Genomic DNA, 21719 nt, shown 5'->3' on the forward strand with positions numbered 1-21719 from the left:
TTACAATATTAGTGTCTTTTTTAAGAGGAGGATGTATTAACTCCAAGAATCAATTAAAAAACCTACTCCAAATCTTAACCGTTTGATTATATTAAAATATAAAGACTAAGATTAAAAGATAACGATCCCTCACGTGTCCCTTCCTTGCCTTGCCCTACCACCTAAAAACAAGCCGCAAACCACCCATTGAACTAACTTTTGTGTTCCGGGATACAAATTCCGGAAGCTTCCAGGTTCTAATTCTCGAAACTTAAATTTAACCTTTAATTTCTTTGTGTTCCCGAAAGTGGAGGATATTATGAGATTTCATGGGTTGGTTTTGAATTTAACACCCTTTTATCATTGGGCTTTACCCATGGGTTTGTTGGCCCAAACTTGATAGTTCTTACTTCTTAACCTAAGTTGTTTTCTCCAACACTACTAGTTTCTTTCTTCTCTGCAAGTTACATCAGAAGAAGAAGATGGCGTTGACGGAGGAGGACATAACGAAACTCCACCGTATCCGCAAGACGGTGATGCAGATGCTCCGCGACCGCAACTACCTCGTCGGCGACTTCGAGATCAACATGTCCCGTCACGAGTTCAAAACCAAGTACGGCGACAACATGAAGCGCGAAGATCTCACCATCAACAAAACCAAGAAAGACGGTCCCTCCGACCAGATCTACGTCTTCTTCCCCGACGAACCCAAAGTCGGCGTCAAGACAATGAAAACCTACACCAACCGCATGAACAGCGAGAATGTCTTCAGGGCTATTCTTGTTTGTCAATCGAACCTAACCCCGTTTGCGAAAACATGTATCTCTGAAATGTCTTCTAAGTTTCAATTGGAAGTGTTTCAGGTACGAATTCATCACCCTTGTTTTGTTTGTTGATTTGTGATGGTTGTTGTTGTTGATGGTGAATGATGGTGAGTGTTGGTTGCAGGAGGCGGAGCTGTTGGTTAATATCAAGGAGCATGTGCTTGTGCCGGAGCATCAGATTCTTAATGAGACTGAGAAGAAAACTTTGCTTGAGAGATATACAGTCAAGGAAACTCAGGTCTGTAATCTCTTCAATTTAGCGGCGAATAGCGGGCTATAGTGGGCAATAGCGGTGTCGCAATTAGCTAATAATCCGCTACGCTATAGCCGCTATTTGATAACACTGATTAGGGGAGGAATGAAGTGTAGTCCAGTTTTGTGATGGGGGGTTTTCAGCTTTTTACTGGCACACATTATATGATTAAGGCTCAGTTTGGTTTAGGTTGTAGGTTCTCTAGGTTGAAGGAGTTTTTCAATGGAGATATCTATTTAGTTCCTGTTTAAGGAGAAAGACCTTGAATGTTTATTAGTGCTTATGGAGAATTTAGCTCAGAAGTTGATTGGTGGGTTTTCAGCTTTTACTGACACACATCATATGACTAGGGCTCAGTTTGGATTAGGTTTTAGCTTGAGGGAGCATTTAAGGAAAAAGACCTTGAATGTTTATAAGTGCTTATGGAGAACTTAGCTCAGAAGTTGATTGTTGAGAAGTTTATCAAAATTATAAGAGAAGCTAATATTTAAAAGACTTAAAGACTTGAGTTAATACATGAAAATTTACACTTGCTTTTCCTGTAAGTGATTGTTGAGAAGTTTATCTAAATTGACTTGTGAATTGTGGCTTCCCTCAGTAATACGCACATGCTTCAAGTATAGGGGGAGGGGGGAGAGGGCGAGGTGTTTGGTAAATTTTCATTTTTTTAAATTTTTTATTGTTTAGGTGCTGTCATAGATTCTTACATGTACTTTGATCTTGTTGTAAACTTGTACTAGGAAAATGCAGAGATTAATCTGACTACAGTGTTTGTCCGAGTTTAAGAATGATTGTTCGTAGTTTATGTTTGGGAAACACACCTAGCTAAAATCACAGAAGACCAATAATTGTGTAAATTGTCAGCTACTTCCAATAGATTTAGTAAAAATACGCTGTTCTAATTCTTTGAAACACTGAATCAAACATAGGCATAGTAATTATAAACACACTTGTTGGGGGTAAATGTGTCGTGGCAATTAATAGTGCTTATTCTATTGACTTGTATCTGTAGGAGCAACCAGTAGCAGCTTCTGCGAAGTTCATCTGGATTCTCATCCAAGTTTTGATTTGGTTTAACTAATATATAGGAAAAGTAAAATGAGTGTTGGTGTTTTTCATGAAAATGAATCTTCTCCCCTGCTTATTTTCTCTGACGAACAATGATCAGATCTGTGATCATTGCTATTTAGTTGTCCTTCGAGCTTTTGAATCTAGTTGGATTGGAATGGCTTTCTGCTGAAGAAGTAACTGTTACTGTTAGTGTTTAAGTGTTAACTCCTCCGTTCTTTATCTAATAGCTGTAGATACTCTGGATCTAATTTATGCACTTGTCTTGTGTGCATGTTGCCTCATGTTGCAATTCTAGTTTTCTACTACAAAATGCTGCAGATTCTGACATCCCTAATATTTATGACTGCTTCTCAGCTACCTAGAATCCAGATAACGGACCCTGTTGCTAGATATTATGGACTGAAGCGGGGACAGGTCGTCAAGATAATCCGGCCAAGTGAGACTGCAGGCAGATATATTACATACAGATTTGTTGTATAAGAATTTCCTTGAACTGACTGGCTGTACAACTTTTTCAATATGTTACCTACTCATTTATAAGAAGCATGGACAAGGGATATTTAGGCTATTTTGTAATGGTTGAGCATACGACTTGAAATATGTTATCATGGTTGGTAATGTTAGTCTCTTATGTGAAACTTCATTGCCATAAATTATTCACCAATGAACTCTTTTGGTAAGTTGGTATTCTTTTCTTTTTGGATTTTGTTTTGTTTAGTGATTAAAAGTCTCGGGAGAGGGATGGGAGGGTCACTTATTTCTTCATTGCTGGGCATTGGGTTGCTTGCTTTACTATACAAATTAGTGGCTTCTTAGTGCTTCCTAGTGGTTAATTTATGTACTTTAGTTAATTTGTTTAGTTGTAAAGAATTCTCCATTTGTAAAGAACCCTCTTCTCATAATTCCTTTATTCTGGATTTCATGTTATTATGAATGTAAACTAGCAGGGAGTAGAACAGTTATATTCACTTGACTTCAATCTTCAAGTACTTGTATAGGAAGTGAAAATGGATACTCTTTTATTTTATGCCCCTTCCTACACTTCATAAGAATGGCTACTTATTTGTACGGTGTAATATTGACTTGTTCCCTGTGTGGATTTGTATGTTATTTTCCCCTCAGTGTCAGCTTCAGTTCAAAAGAATAGCAACTATAATGCAATATCAGATTTTAGTAGTTTTGATTTTCTCTGGTATCCATGAGAAAGTTAGCATGTCTGGATTAGTTTGGTGCGGAAGGTATGCAACACATTCCATATTAGAATGATGTAAAATAAAAAGCAATATGAAATTGAAATGGTTTTAAATTATTATTATTTGTTTGGCAAAAGAAAAAGATTATAATGGTTTTCACAGTACTCTAGCCTCCAATTCATCAAATTTGATCTTCAAAAAATCTTTAAGCTCTGTTGTCACTAAATACTTTGGCACTGACTCCTTCCTTTACTGTAACCACAATAGGCACAATAGTTGACACAACTACCCAATTCAACATTCTGTAAAGAACAAATAAAAAACAGAAGCATAAGATATTTACATTTTTTAAGTTTTTAATTTCATTTAAGACATCAATTCTTGTGAGATGGTGAAGTGAGTCTTCACTTACCTTTTAACTTTTTTGCTAATCAAAGCAAGTCTTGTCAACTGGAACCCAGAAAGCATACTGCCAAACTTGAGGAGTTCCACTCACGGAAAAATTCATGTGGTTGATACTCGACATTTTTCAGAAGATTTTCCACTGACTCGGAATGTTATTTGTAAATGTTTGTAATTGACAAACTTAAGATAATATAGGAATAAAAAAAATGTTACAACTCATTTTGTTCACTCCATCGTCCAATCATCGTTCAATATCAAAACAATCGAAAGAGATTTTTATTTCGTTCCATCCCTTTCAGTTTAATTCCTTTCTTTTTCACTTAGTTACATTTTTTATTATCCTTGTTTCAGTTGTTTGGAATCTCATTTATCTTTGAACTAGTTCAATATTAAATATTTAAACTTTTTTTCCAGCGAGCTAGAGCTTAGCATATTAGAAATTCGTAACAACTTTTGTTGTGCTTTTATTCATAAGTATCATGAGTACATAACCATAGGAGCTATGGATTTGTAGCTCATTATTTCCCCTCTCTGGTCCCTCTCACTGCAGTTTCACTTGCTTAACTTTGAGCAAGACAAAGCTAAGACCTTATAATAGGGAGATGAATTTGATAAGAACATCGACTGCGTTTTGTGATGCTAATGAGGAAAACACATCTGCTTCATTGGACAATGCAGAACCCCCACCAGCCAAATCAGACAGTGATCTAAACGCAATGAAGGGTGTTTTCTGTTGGAGACAGACTAAAGCGACAGCAGCACTTTCCATGTCAATTGGGGTGACATCAAATTTGGAGTTCAAAAACTCTCTATAAGCTCTGTTGTCAACGAACACATTGGCACTCACCCCTCTATGTACTCTCACAACAATAGGCTTTCTTGGCAAGCAGGTTGTGTTCACACAACCACCCAATTCAACATTCTGTAGAGAACAAGTAACATAATGAGCCAATCACATAATTTTTTGGTTTAATTTTTTTTGTCTCTCTACTTAGATTGAATAATTCCTCCAATTCTTTTTTTTTTTACTTTGGTCTTCAACACTAATGAAATATACGGAGTTAGTATCTGCTGTTTATTTTATGACAATCTTTGCGCATTAGTGAGAGTTTAAGCCACCATAAAATGCACATTTCAGGAACTAACTTCCGTTATTTTATTAATGCTAGAGACTATAAGGTATGGATTTTTTTTGGAGGGACTAAATTCAATCCACCTCTATTTTAGGAAGACCAAAAACTTATTTAATCCTATAATTATTTTTTTTATTTCCTTTAAGATATCAATCATGACGAAGTGTTGAATAACATGTTTGAATTAACTTATCTTTCATCAAAATCAATTCTTTTCCTCAAAAGCTATACTTATTGTGTAAAAATTAATTTTGTTTTCAGAATCAATTGTAAAAGAATTTTTAAATATGAAGGAAATAAAGTGGGGGTTGAGGTTAACTACCTTGAGCTTTTTTGCAATTTTAAAGTAAGTCTTGTCAACTGGAACCCAGAAAGCATGCTGTCTAACTTCAGGAGTTCCATACACTGGGAAAATTTCCTCTGCTTCATACCAGACATTGTTCAGAAGATTCTCCACATGTTTTGTGTGGTTATTGTAGTCGGAAAATTTCAGATAACCAATTTTTCTGTTGTAATCTCCGTTGGCTTCTAACGGCAATTCATCTTCAGGGCCATCTCCAAGCCTCTGCATAATTTAATCAGAAAATTAATGGCTTAATACATCAGAAGACCCCTGTAATTGTAAAGGGGATCAAATCTAGGGCATAGAAAAATTTTGCATCAAATTGGGTCCCTAGGAATTTTTTTTAATTCAATTAAGGCCAAAGTGTGTCAGCCTTCAATTTTATCCTAGTCATCAATTCCACGTGGCTTTTATAAATTTTTTTAATTAAAAAATTATAAAAAATTAATTTTTATTTCCAACTCAATTATTTAATCAGAAATTGTTTTTTAATTACTCAATTCCAAATTAAACCCAATCCCAATCTTCCCCCAAATTAAAACATTTTCACCCCCAAATTAAACTCAATCCCAATCTTCCCTCAAATTGAACCCTAACTGAGGAGAGAACAAGAAAATTCATTCTTCTTCTTCTTCCCCACTCCCACCCACCCAACAAACCCAGAAGCTTCAATGCTGCACCTACTTGATTTGTTCAAGCCTTATGGAACCATTATATCGGTTGAGGTTCTTTCCTTCCTTCCATTTGTTTCATGTGTTGAATTGTTTTTTGATTTTTCTTGTTCATGTTATGGGTCTTCATCTCATGTCTTCACCTCATGTTTCTGGCTAGAAAAATAAATAACAGAGGTTGGGGATGGTGCTGGGGTGGAAAATATGGGTCTTCACCTCATGTTTCTGGGTTATACCCACAGATGTAGACTTTTTAGGTTCCAGACCAGTGGGAGGAGGGTAAAAGGTTTATGGGGTTGGTTTTTGGGTAAGGGGAAAAGATTTTTTGTGGATTGGGGTTGAAGATGAAGATGATGGGTGATGTTGAATTTGTAGTTGTTTCTGGGTTTATTTATGGATTTTTTTAGTTGTTTTTTGTGGGGTTGATTTCTTGGTAAAGGGAAAGGTTTTTGGTGGTTTGAACTTTGAGGATGAAGATGAAGATGGTGGTTGATGTTAGATTTATTGTTGATCCTGAGAATTTTTTCTTTCTGAATTTGTTGTTGTTGATTCCATGGAGATGGAGGGAGATAAAGATAAGGATATAATTAGGATCAAAGTTAAATAAATTGTAATTTTTTAATATTTTTATTTTTATTTTTCTCCTTAAATAAATGAGATGAGTTGGAATTAAAAATAAATTTTTTATAATTTTTTAATTAAAAAAAATTAAAAAAGACACTTGGAATTGATGACTAGGACAAAATTGAAGTGTGACACACTTTGGCCTTAATTGAATTAAAAAAAATTTATTAGGGACCCAATTTGATGTAAAAATTTTCCAGGTCCTGAAACTGATTCCCTTTACAATTTCAGGGGTCTTCTGATGTATTAAGCCAAAATTAATTAGTCAAATCAAGTTACTATTTTATTTATGTTTGGTTGATTCACGCTGCTTTCATATTTTGTTTTTGTTTAATCTTCCGGTAAGAAATGAATGGTCACACTGACACTCTAACCATTGGATGCTAGATTGCTGAGCATTCAAATGGGACTAATGGTATTAAACAAAGTTTTTTTTTAAATAAAAAAATAAATTGATGTAAATATGTAAGAATAGGTCTATGTTTTTTTTGAACATGAATAGGTCTAGGTTGAAGGTGCCTTAAGGTGAACCTAGTATCACTATGTTTAATTCTTTTTTTTTTTTTTTGAAAAGCACTATGTTTAATTCTTGTTTTCTAGTCACAGTTTTTTAATTAGAAAATATTTATTCAAACAGTTTTTCTTCTTATATTTTAAAAAACAGTTTTTAAATACAGAAAAATAAAACTACAATCAAACAAGCATATAATGGGTGAAATGAAAAAGAATAGGGGTAAGAAGGTCTATCTTATCCTACGATATTTTTATATACTAATAAATACCTATGTGTAAACATGTCAATAGTGAAATGAACTAAAATATACTTACAAAAATATACATATAAATACACTAATAAGATTAATATTGATTAATTGTTCAAAAACAAAGATTAATATTGATTAATATATATAAATGTGGTTGGCTTTCGAAGACTTGAAAGTTTATTGAGAATTCTAAAGGTATTTTAGTGAGTCATAAGTTTATTTCTGATTAAAGTTATAATTAATCAACATGTTGAAATATGTAAATAAGTCAATAATGTATAATTTCAAGATGAATTTCAAAAAAATATATTTCAAGATGATATAATAAAAAAATAAGAATATGAATTTATATAAATTATATTTATTTAAAGACACCGACTTATTGAGCTTAACTTTTTTTCAAAAAGTTTGAATCGACTTTTTTTTTTAATTAAATAGACTTTAAAAATTATTAAATCTATTTATTCATTAATATGATCTTATTTGATTTGAGTCTGATGTAGACTAAGTCTTAGGTCTTTGCAAATATCGGATATATTTCTATCCTAAAAAAAGAAGATCATAGCTAGAAACAAAGCAGAGAGGTATACCTGCCAAACCCAAAGTCCTGTGTGAGCCCAATACTGGGGTATAGTCACATCTCCAACCTGGAGTTTAGGATTTGCGTTTCCTGCAACTCCATAGTGGGCAACTCCTTCCACATGGAACAAAGAAAGCAACAATTGGGTGGAAAGAGCTGCATTTGTCTACACAAAAAGTATATATCCAAAAGATCAATGAGAAAGGAATGCAAAAATAATCACAAAGTATAATTAACTAAGGTGAGAACAAATTCTCATCTCATGTACCATGCTCAATCCGGTCATAACAACTATAACCTTTTTCTTTTCCAATTCACCAATGCGAAAACGTCTTCCTGCATTGCAAATTTTAATCACCACATATGCAAAGAAAGAGTAGTTAAGAAATTACACATCTTCTTTAGAAGTATATATAATCATATAATAATTGAACAGCACGTTGTTGTAGAAGTTACCAGCAAAATCAACATAAGGAAACTTTTTATTGATCACAAAGCTAGGTGATTGAAGAAGAGGGTTTATCTCAAATGCATTTGGCACCACTATCCCAATATATGGACCATGGCTATTAATATTGCTTATTTCTCTCCAAGAAAGTTGAGAAATTTCACCATAGGCCTTGATGCTACCACCCAATAATACCATGATCACAAGAAAACTCATGAGCAACTCCATCCTGCTCCTCCAATTGCTGTGTGTATCAAGTTCTGAAAGATCAACGACCATTTATGACACGTAATTAAAGAATGGTCAAATACGCCATACGTAGAAAATTATCATGTGTCTTTGTCCAAGAAATAACGAAACAAAGGATAAAATAGGAGTGGCTCTTAGTTGCTGTATATAAAAATATAGAGTAATGATATGTACACACCTCATTTTCTAAACACTTCATTTCCACCTATTTTTATTTCTATCTCTCTCCTCTTATCATCTATCACATCTCATACTTTCTCTCTCTTACTTTTTCTTTTTTTCCTATCTCTCTCCTCATTCTACCTCTTTCCACCTCTCTTAAAGGTTTGAAAGAATCATTATTGTAAAAATATATATATTCGAAAATGATTATTATTCACAACAAAACTCACGAACAAAATCCTGACCGTGAGATCAAAGCTGCCGTACGTAGTTGAATGATATGCAGTCTTACATGGGTAAATAAGAGATCAAGTAGGCCAATTGGGCTGATAAACATGTTGATTGACATCTTGAGGACGATGTCTTTGGTGGAGCAGTGTAGTTAGTGACACACGGTGGTTCAGTTGCATTTTCTAATGATAAGACAAAAATGTCCTTCATTTCACAATTTTTTTTCCATCTTTCTCCCTCTATCATTTGGCCACTTCTCCTCCGCTCTGTTCTCCCTGTGGTCATTCTACCTCTCTCTTCATATTCTTAATCATTCAAAGCCAAGATCTGATCATCCAATTTCCCTTCTTTACAGGTAGTCCCATGCTTGCTTCATTACATACTTACAATTGCAACCAAACAATTCTTTCTACCTGTTAAAAATATGAGCTTTCTAATTCAAATCAACTAAAACTAGGTATAAATCTCCAGCAATGCAAGTAACTAGCACAACCATCCAAATTATTAAGTCAACAATAACAACACACAATGTCCAAATCCATATACTTTTCACATGTCCTGCTTTCAGAGTTGCATCATACTGGACAATTGAGATAATTCATTAGAGGAAGAAAATGATAATGAAAGAATAAAGCAATCAGAGAGAGAAGGTAAGGGGAAAAATGACCTAACTCAAGCGAGAGGCCAGCGAGACCAGAAGAAAGGTGAGCATATCCATCAAATAGATAGTAAGATTTAGCCTCATAAGATTTACTAGCTGTAGAGTTTCTACTACTTTCCCCGAAATTTTGATTAGGGTTCAATTTAAACAGGGTTGTCTAAATGACCCAAGATAAAAATTGGATTAAATCACCCTTGATGAAGTGTTCCAATAATATTGTAACATGTGTCTTCATGAATTTCAACGACGACGTCTTCGGTGGGTTACTTTAAAAGTGACTCACCGTGGTACACTTTAATTTTAATAGTCAATGACAATAATGCCCATGAATATTTTTCATCTTCCAAATTTTTTTTTTGAATCACAAGTTGGCCGGAATCCATGGAGGAAGTAAATGTGCATCATCACCGGCAGCCCTCCACCGCCTCTCATCTGCTGGAAAATACCCCTCCATATTCCCCCTTTTTGTTCCATCCATTAATGACCTAGTTGTTTGTTTTCAGATCAAATCTATTTTTTTTGCTAGCAAAATCAAGGGAGGGTGACATTTACAGTAACAATTTCAGGTTTTCTTACATACCCATTTCTTTTTCTTCTTTTTTTCATTTGCAGCATAAACAGATTCAGATTCATTCGTTTCATCACCAGATTTGTGAGTTTGGATCTTTTGGCTCTTTTCTTACATTTTCCTTTTTGTTGATTTGGGAGAGAGAGAGTGAGAGGTATCACGAAACTCAGCCGCCATGTAGATCTGCATCACAGAGGGTTGCTGGGTCACCGGAAAATTGATCGGAGGCGCTTGCTTGAGTCACCGTCAGAGATGACAACGTCCACCGGAGCTCTTGGTGGTGCTGCTAGTTTTGGAACTGGAACGAAGACTGTAGAGAAAAGGATAATATTGGAATGCAAGTTTAAAATTATTTAAAAATATCTAAATCTAAACCGTTGATTTATTTATTATTATATCTAAAGGTATATATTCAACTGCACCACCGTGTGCCAGTTTTTAAGTGTACCACCGAAGCCAACACCAATTTCAACTCATTTCATTGTTCTTTTTAATTTTAATTTTTATAATACTCACTTTATTAAATGGTTAAATATGTTTTTAGTCCATGAACTTTTACCGAAATTTAATTTTCATTTCTCGTCGATGTAAATTTCGAAAAGCATCCTCATGATTAGAAAAATAGATGATTTTGGTCTTGACCAACTTGCTATTTGTCACCGTGAGGGATTAAAATCATTTTTTTGTTTCCAATGAGACAAACAATTTTTTTTAATAAAATATTGTTATCCCTTAATTACCTCATCTTCATCAAACCTCATCACACAAAACCCAATAAATTTTCACATCTTTTTCTTCTTCCTCTTACTCGATCGATCCACTCCAATCTCATTTACCTCCGCTCAATCTCTTCTTCTTCTTTTTTTTCCTCTCTCCTACCACTCAACATAAAAAAAAATATCCCATCACCAAATCAGAAAAGAAAACCCCAAAAAAAACCAACCCAGAATTAAAATAGATTATTAAACCACATTTAATTTATTCATCAAAACCCCAGCCAACAGATATAACACAATGATTGTTACATAAACTCATTCCAAGAGTATTCATCAGATGTGCTACAACGATTGTTACAGTGGAAGATGGAATTAGACTAGGACCAATGTTTTCCAAATGAACAAAACATACATTTTTTTTTCACAGTGTTCCGATATGAACATAGTAAATAGTGCGTTATCTGTGATCAATCTCCATGGTATGAATGCACTTTGTTGCATGAAGAAGAAAAGAAGAGGGAAGAAAGGTTATATGGCTCTCAAATTAGATATGACAAAGGCATATGATCGTATTGAATGGACTTTCTTGGAGAGTGTTATGTCAACCATGGGTTTCCCTCAAAGGCTCATTGAACTTATTATCAAATGTGTCACCTCGGTTTCTTATGGAATCTTGGTGAATGGGGAGCCTACCTCTTTCTTCTCACCTCACAGGGGGCTCCGTCAAGGAGATCCCTTGTCTCCTTACTTATTCATTCTTTGTGTGGAAGCTTTTTCAGGTTTGATCCTAGAGGAAAACCAAAGAAAGAAGTTGCACGGAGTACAAGTTGCAAGAGGAGCACCACAAATCAGCTATCTTTTCTTCGCAGATGATAGCCTCATTTTTACCCGTGCAACAGTGGAGGAGGCAAACTGCCTACTTGATGTGATCAAGATGTGTGAGCAAGCTTCAGGTCAACTTGTCAATATGGAGAAGTCCGAGATCTCTTTCAGCCAAAATGTTCCAGAAACCAGTATGGTGATGATCCGTAATAGGATAGGAGTAACGGCGGTGGACACTCATGACAAGTACTTGGGATTGCCAACCATCATTGGGAGATCAAAGAAGCAGACTTTTGCCAAGGTTCAAGAACGAGTGTGGAGGAAGCTCCAAGGGTGGAAGGAGAAAGCTTTGTCACGAGCCGGAAAAGAAGTGCTACTCAAATCGGTTGCACAAGCAATACCCAACTATGTGATGAGCTGTTTCAAGCTCCCCAGCGCCACTTGCAACAAGATTGAGAGTTACATGGCTAACTTTTGGTGGGGACAAAGAGAAAATGAGAGAAAGTTGCATTGGACTAGCTGGAACCAACTGTGCAAACCGAAGGACAAAGGAGGGATGGGGTTCAGAAAGCTAGAAGATTTCAATCGTGCTCTACTAGCAAAACAAGTCTGGAGATTGCTCAAGAATGAAAGCTCCCTACTTTTCAAGATTTGGAAAGCCAAATACTTCCCTAAGTGCTCACTGCTAGAGGCCACGGTGGGTCACCAACCCAGCTTTGCATGGAGAAGTGTGTGGAACTCGATAGAAGTGGTAAAGAGTGGCATGAGATGGAGAGTAGGGGATGCAGAAACATTAAGGTATGGGAAGACAAATGGCTGCCAGGAGAAGGAAATGGAATGATAATCACTCCATTGGACACGCGTGCATAGGTTGTTGCAGATTTGATACTGCCAGAAACTAACAGATGGAATGTGCACCTAATCAATCGGATTTTTGATCCGACAGAGGCAAATGCAATAAGAGCTATCCCATTAAGTTGGAGACATACTAAGGATTATATTTACTGGGCGTGGAGTAGAGATGGGTATTTTTCTGTACGCTCAGCTTACTATCATCTCCAACAAGATAGACTAAACAATGAACCAAGTAGCTCAACACAAAGCTTCCCTTGGAAAAAAGTATGGTCCATGCCAACGCCACAGAAAAAAAAGCATTTCATGTACAGGGCAGTTCACAACGTACTACCTTGCAGAGAAAATCTAATGAAACGAGGCATACAAGTCCAAGAAGAATGTACTTTATGTGGGGAGCAAACTGCAGAAAATTTGAAACACCTTTTCCTCAGCTGCTCCTGGTTTCGTGTGGCTTGGTTTTCACATCCAATGGGGTTACGTTCGGATGCAATGGAAGTAGACTTTGCTGGCTGGATTTTGTCCTGCTTCTCAAACTATAAACCAGAAGATTTGGCAAGTCTGACCCAAGGTTTATGGACGATCTGGAAAGCGCGAAATGACAAGCTCTTTAATGGGAAATCACAAGATTCTGCAGTTGCCATCCAAAATACACTGAAATATTGGACAGAATGGCTGGAAGCACATGACACACCGCACCAAGGAGAGGAGCAGAATGTAGCCAAAGTGTGGACACCTCCATCGATGAACCACCTGAAGATCAATATAGATGCAGGATGGACGGGTGCTATGAGCACAGGATTTGGTCTTGTGGCACGCGATCACAACTCCAACATGATGGTAGTTGCATCTCATATGGAAAATACTAGATATGATCCAACAGTGGCAGAAGCTCTAGGCCTGCGATGGAGCCTATTTACAATCAGAGACATGGACATGGAGGATGTAATAATAGAGACGGACTCGCTCTTGGTCTACAAAGCAATGACAACAGATCGATGCAAGCCAGCTATAGAGCCCATCATCCAAGATTGCAAGCAGCTGAGTAATATGTTTCCTGGCATTTCCTTTTCTCATGTAAACAAAAAGGCTAATAACGCAGCCCATATTTTAGTTTCCTTGGCAAATGAGTTCCCTTCCAATGTGTGGTGGGAAAATCCTCCTAGAGCAGTTGCAGAAGCTATTTTTGTAGATGCCTTTTCCACTCATTAATGAAATCTACGTACCGAACTTCAGAAAAAAAAAAAAACATAGTAAATAGACCACAAGGGCAATTCAAATCATGACAACGGTTGCCAAGCCAAGTGGTTCGAGGTGGTGGTGTTGGCCGTAGGGGCAGAGATGATTTTTTCTAGGGTTTCTAGGTTCTATTCTCTTGTATGATTTTTTTTGGATGACTAAAATTAATTTTTTTCCCCTAATTGTGGAGATGCTTTTTAAAAATTATGTTGATGAGGGATGAAATTAAATTTTGGTTCAAAATTTAGGGACTAAAAAACATATTTAATCCTTTAATAAAATGAATGTATTATGAAATTAAACATAAAAAGAATAATGAAATGAGTTGGAATACATGAAGACACATGTTATAATATTATTGGAACACTTCATCAAGGGTGATTTAACCCGATTTTTATCTTGGGTCATTTAGACAACCCCATTTAAACAATTAAGAGTTTAATATTATAAATCTGAACTAGAGATACCTGGGCCCTTTGGAGGTGGATCTACGCAAGCAGTTGTTTCCGGTGGGACTCAAGCACAACCTCCACCGGCAGTTGTTCAGCAACGAAATTGCAGGAGAAGGTGGAAGAAGATTCTAGGAGAGAAAGAGAAAGGGGTATTGTTGTAAATGCAACTTTAAATTGAATTCAATCTGCATCATTCATTTTTTAAGAATATATCCAATGGTTGTTATTTAACTGAACCATGGTGAATCACTTTTAAAGTGACACACGGAAGACGAAACCCATCTTGAGAGTTGAATAGTACATTAGTACTAAAATTTATCATGTTTAATTATAGAGAAGTTAATGCATTTGCAGATAACTTAGCAAAATAGGGTTGTTTAATAGAAGCAATATTTTGTGGGCTGTGATTGATACTGTATAATCTGTTATTTTCTGTATATTACTCCTACTTGAGAAGGATATATTCCATTTCAAAAAAAAAAGGATATTGTTGGCCCAAAATATATGGCCCAAAGCCACATGGGCCTGTCGAAGAGTGAGTCCAGGAAAATCAGAAAAAGTGTTAAGTTAAATTGATGGCACAATTCGACGAAGGTGACGTTGGAGGCAGTTGCTATTTAAACGGGCAAAAGTGACTCGTGCATTTAACCTGCGAGCAGGCCATAACAGAATCAGTTAGGGAAGCGTGCGCTTCTCCCCACGATGGCCATTCCACGTGGCAAGCAAGCGGTTAGGAAGCCCCACTCTCCCCACTACACATGAAGGTTCCGGTGCAAGCAAGGGATCGTGGGGAAACCAGACCCACTAACTCACCCAGCAAAAGGAAAAACCGCTAAGGACATGCGAGATATTGGAGTACTATAAATAGGAGAAGATCATTCAGAAGTAGGAGTTCCCAACTCAACTCCCAAAAACTCAGTAAAAAGCTCACATGTCCGCATCAAAGAGACTCAACGAGCCTAACGTGATCATGAAGGAGTATGTTGCAGAACCAGCCATTTAAGATTCCTGCTTTTATGCTTTCAAGCTTTGTGTTGTGTTTATTTGGTTTCCTGTTGATATTTTCTCATTTGATGTAATTTCCAGCTTTTGGATTTGCTTCGTGTAACTTTCTTTTTAATTAATGAAATTCGACTTTCAGCACTTTTGATTGTTTGTTTTGGTTATTCTAAGTTACTAAACTCACTCTTTGACAATTGGTTGTCGAAAACTAATATTTCACACACAGCACTTTGGCAAGACGTTTTCCCAAAAGAACCCTTAATTCCCACAACTCTTAAACTTTTTCCAATCGAATTCGGAGAATGTTTGTTTACCAAATATCACCGTAAACAAATTGGCACGCCCAGTGGGACCATTTTTGTGAAAACTAAGTTTTACAGAAGTGTTTTGTGTGTTGCATATTACTTGTTACCTGTTCTCTGCTTGCATGAGTTATTTTTATGCTCTTGAGGAGTGGTAGAACTGTAAGTATGATAAGCAATCGAGGCAGAACCTCCCCCCAAGGATCCAATGTGGTTAATCAGAGTAGTCCTGGTGGAAGCAGCGGTAACAATAATGAGAAATTGTCCTCCGGTTTGAGTTCTGGCACCACTGTGCCAACTCAAGGTATAGCGGTTTCCGCAATGGCGGAAATGCCCATTCCAACGACGGTTCAGGCAATGGCCCCCCCAACGGTAACAAGAGGAGCGGCCAACGTGCCCCAAACCTCGTTTATGCCAAATGTCTCTCTGTCTGCGAGAGACATGCCTTTTGGCATGCCCACATTCTTGATGCAGGGCTTACAAAGTAATTATTCGACGTTTTCTGAGAATGTCCTCCCCTTTGGGATACCCCCTTTTGGGGCAAACGTGACAATGATGAACTTGGGAAGTCGAGTAAGCCCCCTGGCTTCACTACAGGACAAAGTTCACAGGTGTACTTGCCCACGGGCATGGACTCAGGGTCACTTCAGGCCATCAGGCAACAAGTCAACGATAGTAACCATGAAATGGTTAACATGCTATCTCGACAGATGAGAGAGATTATTAACCCTCTGATTCAAAATACTAATGTCAATAACCAACAATTGGCCCATCAGATGGGGCGCTTGGCCACAGTGTTAGGGGCTCAAGTCGAAGTCGCACCTTTTCCAGGGATCGAACAAATCCCGCCTGTCGCGATTCCCGCGCATAGACTTGTGCCAGCATACCCAAATGTAGGGGAAAACCCCTTGTTCGAGGGCAATGGGGGAGTGCATCAACCACCCCAGAGCCTTTACGTGGTGAACAGGAATGAACATGCTGTTGGAGTTTTGGAGAGAATTCGACACCAGAATGTTGGGGGGCAGCAGAATGTTGCTGTTGTCGAACAATTGTTAAACCAACATGGTTTCAATGTGGGCTTTGCGAATAGGCCCCATTTTGTCTCAGCCTTTACTGAAGAGGTTCTCGAAGCCGAGCTTCCTCGAGGCTGGAAAGTCCCTAAGTTCACTAAGTTTTCAGGAGACTCAGGAGAGTCCACGGTAGAGCATGTGGCTAGGTACTAGATTGAAGCTAGAGACTTAGCCATTAATGAAAATCTGAAAATGAATTATTTCCCTAGTTCTCTAACGAAGAACGCATTCACATGGTTCACAACCCTTGCCCCAAGGTCAGTTCACACTTGGGCTCAATTGGAAAGAATCTTCCACGGGAAATTCTTTAGGGGGGAGTGTAAGGTGAGCCTGAAAGATCTGGCTAGTGTCAAGAGGAAGAATGCGGAGTCCATTGATGACTATTTGAATAGGTTCAGAATGCTGAAATCTCGATGTTTTACTCATGTCCCAGAACATGAGTTAGTCATCCTGGCTGCAGGTGGTTTAGAATACTCGATCAGGAAGAAACTTGACATGCAGTACATTCGAGATATGTCACAACTCACAGATAGAGTGAGGCATGTCGAATCATTAAAGGCAGAGAAGACTGGCGAGAAGGCCAAAACTACTCACAAATGGCCCAAGAAAGAGAAAGTGGCTTACATAGATACTGAATCTATTTATCAAAACCCATGTGTGTATCATGAGGTTTTCCCTGATGTCGACATTAATGACATCAATCTGGCTGAACTACAGCCAGGAGATCCTTATGTGTGCAAAGCTCTAAAGCCTTATGAAAATAAGGTTGGGGAAGAACCCCCAAGGATAACATTCCTACTGTTAAAACTTATACGTTTGATGTAATCAAATGTGATGCAATTTATGATATACTTGTATCTGATGGTTTGATTGTGGTCCCTAAGGGCCAAAAATTGCCTTCTCCTGAACAAAAAAAAGGGAAAAAATATTGTAAGTATCACAACTTTTTTGGTCACTGGACCTTACAGTGTGTTCGTTTCAGGGACCTCGTTCAGGGAGCACTGGATTCAGGAAGGCTCAAGTATGGCGAAAAGGCTAAAGGTCAGATGAAAGTCCACTCAGACTCACTGCAGAAGGCTGAGGCTAACTATGTGGAGCCTCTCCACATCTGCATGGTAGATATTGCTGAGAAACTCGACCTGGGTTTGACCCTTGGGGAATCGAAGGCCAAGGATGTGGCATTCGAGGAACCACCTGAAGACATAAGTCTGGAGGAAGTCTACCCGCAAGCTGGAGAAACTCTCGTCGAATTCCTATCTCGAAGCAAAGATGGAGAGAAAGAAGTCATGTTGTGCCCTATATGCAACACCGTTTTCGACAAGTCAGCAGCAAAGGCCTACCAAGATTCTGAGATGAAGAAGCACTATCAACATAAGGTACCTGTGGCCAGAAGGCTCATTTACCCCCATGAAGAGCTGACTGAAACTACCCAGGCACACCGCAGCCAGAGAGGCCAAGATCCAAAGGGGAAAGGCAAGACCTACCTCCCCAATGCTGATGTGCCCAAGAACCAGTGGCTTAGGTCAGCACCCCCTACACCAAAGCCACGACAGAAATGGCAGAGAATTGACTTAGGCCAAGGATCCTCTTATGTTAACAACTCTCAGGTGTCGAGGAACTACTCTTATGGCTCAAGGAACTACTATGGGCCAGAACAAATGACAAGGACCCAATTTCCGCTGTTTTATTTTAATTGGTTACTAAAGTGATGCTCCGAAAGTTGGGGTGTTACAGAATGCATCTGATGACCCTATTTTAGTAGTGTTTTTAGGGTCATTTCTTTGATAGTTTTGAGTCTTTTTGTTGAGTCTCATGTAGTGTTTGATGCACTCTCATGCATTTTTATCTTTTCTTGAGTCTTTGTTTTGTTTTGGTAATTTTGTAGTTTTATAGGGAGTTTTCTTGCATTTTAAGTTAAGTTTAGGACTTGCATGATTTTCTTTTGTTTTATGAAGGACCTCTTGTGCTAATGAGCTCTTTGAGCTTCTAGATTCTTCCTTGACTTGTTGGTTAGGTTTGGAGAGCAGAAACTGAAGGTAATAGAAGGCCAAGAAGCATGGAATTGAAGGAGGACTTAAAGAGGATTGAAGGAGGAGTTACAGAAGCCAAAAAGTCTTTTCCAAGCGAGCTTGAGCGCCTAGGCGCTGGGAATTGGCGCCTAGGCGCTAGTGCAAATTCCTGAAGGATAAGGAATTGGCGCCCAGGCGCTGGGAATTGGCGCCTAGGCGCCAATTGGGCTCCAGAGAGCATGTTTTGGCATGCAATTGGCGCTCTGAATTGGCGCCTGAGCGCTCATACTCGTATTTTTTGTGTATAAATAAGGTTTAGGCCAGTTTCTTTAGGAGAGAATTAGACATTTTTACTCATTTTGGATCAAGTTTGAGAGCTGAGGAGAACTCTGGGGCTGTAGGAAGGCTTCCAACTTGTATTCTTCTCAGGTTTTCATTACATTTTCTGCATGAATTCACTAGCCATGAGTGGCTAGTTTCTTTTTTTCTTTGGGTTAAGAGATTCTATGAAGTTTTAGTTTGTTAAATCCTATCTCTATGCATGAGTTCTTGATTTAATCTTGTATTTCATTTCCATGATGCATGTTTAGCTTTGGTGCACCTTTGTTATAGGCTAGATTATAATCAAATGTAAGTTTGTTATGATTTAGGGACATGAATTGAAATAGATCCTTCTATACTTGCTTCTAGGCATAGAGTGAGGGGAGCGTTTTGTTGGCCTGAATATACATGCTTATAAACCTCTTATGAATGTTTAAGTACACAAGGAATTGGACTTAACTTTCAGTTTGAGAGAATTACTTTTGTGAGGAATCAACTAGTAAGTACATAGGCTATACCAACAAGAGATAAATCAAGGTGTCCATGCATAGGATAGGTGGACTAAAGTGGATTAGATGATCAACAACCCAAGGCAATTTTCTATCAATTGTTATTTACAACATTACCAACATTGCTCTTTTGCAAAACTTTTGTCACAAACAACCAAAACCAATTTCTGAATTTTATTGCTTTAGAAACTTGCAAACTTTAGGCTTAAATCAACAATTCTCACTCACAATCCCTGTGGTTCGATATTTTAAAACCCGGAGGTATTCGTACACTTGCGAATTGACCAACAACATCCATTTGTACTAGCTGAGTGCGCCTCCATTCATAAAGAAACCCACGTAATCCAATCGATTTTCAGCAGGAATCTGATGAAAGTTGAAGTATTGTTCAGCATGAAAAAGCCAGTCCAAGGGATCTGGACCCTCGAAGTAGTTGAGCTGAAGCTTGATGGAAGATCTGGGAAGGGCAAACGCTGTCGCATGTGGTTGTTGGGGTTGCAGAACCGCCTAAGTCGGTTGAAATCCTAGCGGAAATCCAGGTGGTCTTCCATGGTTGAATGGTGGTGGAGTTGTCACCGAAGCCGAAGAGGTGGAAATCACCGCTACCTTCTCCATCAGAGTGTGAATGGAAGCGTTGAGGCCATCATGCCTAGTATCTTGTTGATCCTGGCGTAGCAAGACCGAGTAAAGCTTCCGATCAATGGCAGCTAACAGATCTGTGAAGTCAGGGGTGGAAGGCATTGAGAGCGATGAAAGCACCAATTTGGTAGGAAGATTCCTACCAAAGTTGGAAACCCTAGGATAGCAAGAGATAAGGATAAAGCAAGATAAAAATTAAAAGAGAAAAATACTTCATTCATTGATTCCAACAGTTACTGCTAAGATGCCTTTTAACCATCTGGCAGTCCTTTAGGTAATTGGGTCTCATGTAGTGGAGGTCCATTGGCAGCCCAAATACAAGGTTCTAGAACGATATGAAAAAAGATTAAATTAAGTACATTGTAAATCAGACTCAGCAACTACTTAATTAGATGGATAGTAATCCCTCATCCAAACGAGCTTGTTGATCTTTTGGGCATGTGGGAAGTGGGCTCGCTACCAGACTATCACTTTTAAACCATTGGAGGAGAGTCAACCTAATATCATGCTGCAAGCTCATGAGTGGACCACCACCAAAAAGCATACAATAATGATTCTATTTACTTTCTTCGTTCCCATAGTTATCCTATGCTTCATGTATCACATTTGAATTATATGTTCAACCATGAAGCTAGTCAAACTAGTCATTAATGGAACTAAATCTCCACGCTTGTACCTCAACTTTACAAAAAAATTTATTGGACATTTTGTCAGTGGAAGTTCCTGGATTCCCCAGAACTTCTCAGATCTCCATTCGTGCTATAATGTTTGGTATTATTATTATTATTGATCTTTGATCTTGTCTCACTATGACCTTCTCTCTTTTTGAAGGCTATAGGAGAATTTTTCGAGTAATTAACAATCCCACACATCGTTTGTGAATGCTTTCTTTGACCATGCTTCTAGTGGTGAAATTCCCTCTTTATTTTTTTTTCTCAACAAAAGAAATTGTATTAATTGGGGGCACTAGGGGTGCCCAACCCAATACAACAAGAAATAAAAAGGAACCAAACATAATCACAAACTATACATCAGATGATCAGAAGGCTTTTAAACTAATACCAGTAAACATTACTGGCCAAAACGATATAGCAAAAAAGATGGACAGCTAATAATAAGGTCCTCACGGGCAAAGGAAAAAAATAGCGCCTCATCTGCAAGAAATCGCCAGCGCAGCAAAGAGGGAAACAGAAATCACCTCTTAAACTAGCTTTGTTACAAGGATTCCAAGCAAACAATTGGGTTAGAAGACCACTCATACAGTGAGAAACCAAAACCTTCTACTATTCCTTTGAGCCAAAGCCACGAGCAATATTGAATTGAGTCTAAAGCCCTAGTCCAGCACCTCACCATTAAATAATACTTTGTTTCTGAAGTGCCAGAAATTCTCTCTTTATACTTTATACTTTACCTCTTAGAACCTCGCTCATTTATTGAGAGGACTACCACAATTTACCGAACAAGAATATACCCTCCAAAGACCAAAAAGAAAAATATCATAACCAAATTTTCAAAGTAGAGCCTCCCTAATAAGCTATTCTCTTAAGTGCTTATAAAACTTATTCAAACAAACACAACTTACAATATTAATTTATTTTTTTTACAAAAAGTAATTTTAAAATGATCT

General features: G+C 37.7%; 3 protein-coding genes across 3 annotated transcripts; 2 read left to right on the forward strand and 1 right to left on the reverse strand.

The window, feature by feature from the left end:
- Positions 1-408: 408 nt before the first annotated feature.
- Positions 409-2807, forward strand: LOC130738990 (DNA-directed RNA polymerases II and IV subunit 5A). Its single transcript, XM_057591185.1, has 3 exons — positions 409-842; positions 928-1041; positions 2482-2807. The coding sequence occupies exons 1-3, from the start codon at positions 462-464 to the stop codon at positions 2605-2607; spliced, it is 621 nt and encodes a 206-aa protein (XP_057447168.1). The 5' UTR covers positions 409-461; the 3' UTR covers positions 2608-2807.
- A 1358-nt stretch (positions 2808-4165) lies between these two features.
- LOC130738991 (bark storage protein A) lies at positions 4166-8626 on the reverse strand. The gene is made up of 5 exons (XM_057591186.1): positions 8297-8626; positions 8109-8176; positions 7851-8006; positions 5181-5423; positions 4166-4647 (listed from the first exon to the last, which is right to left on the reverse strand). Exons 1-5 carry the CDS (start codon positions 8565-8567, stop codon positions 4315-4317), a joined length of 1071 nt encoding a protein of 356 aa, XP_057447169.1. The 5' UTR covers positions 8568-8626; the 3' UTR covers positions 4166-4314.
- A 4394-nt stretch (positions 8627-13020) lies between these two features.
- On the forward strand, positions 13021-13761 carry LOC130736907 (uncharacterized). Its single transcript, XM_057588679.1, has one exon. It carries the CDS (start codon positions 13021-13023, stop codon positions 13759-13761), a length of 741 nt encoding a protein of 246 aa, XP_057444662.1.
- Positions 13762-21719: the final 7958 nt, after the last annotated feature.

The sequence above is a fragment of the Lotus japonicus genome, chromosome 2, assembly GCF_012489685.1.
Source record: "Lotus japonicus ecotype B-129 chromosome 2, LjGifu_v1.2".
Taxonomy (NCBI): Eukaryota; Viridiplantae; Streptophyta; class Magnoliopsida; order Fabales; family Fabaceae; genus Lotus; species Lotus japonicus.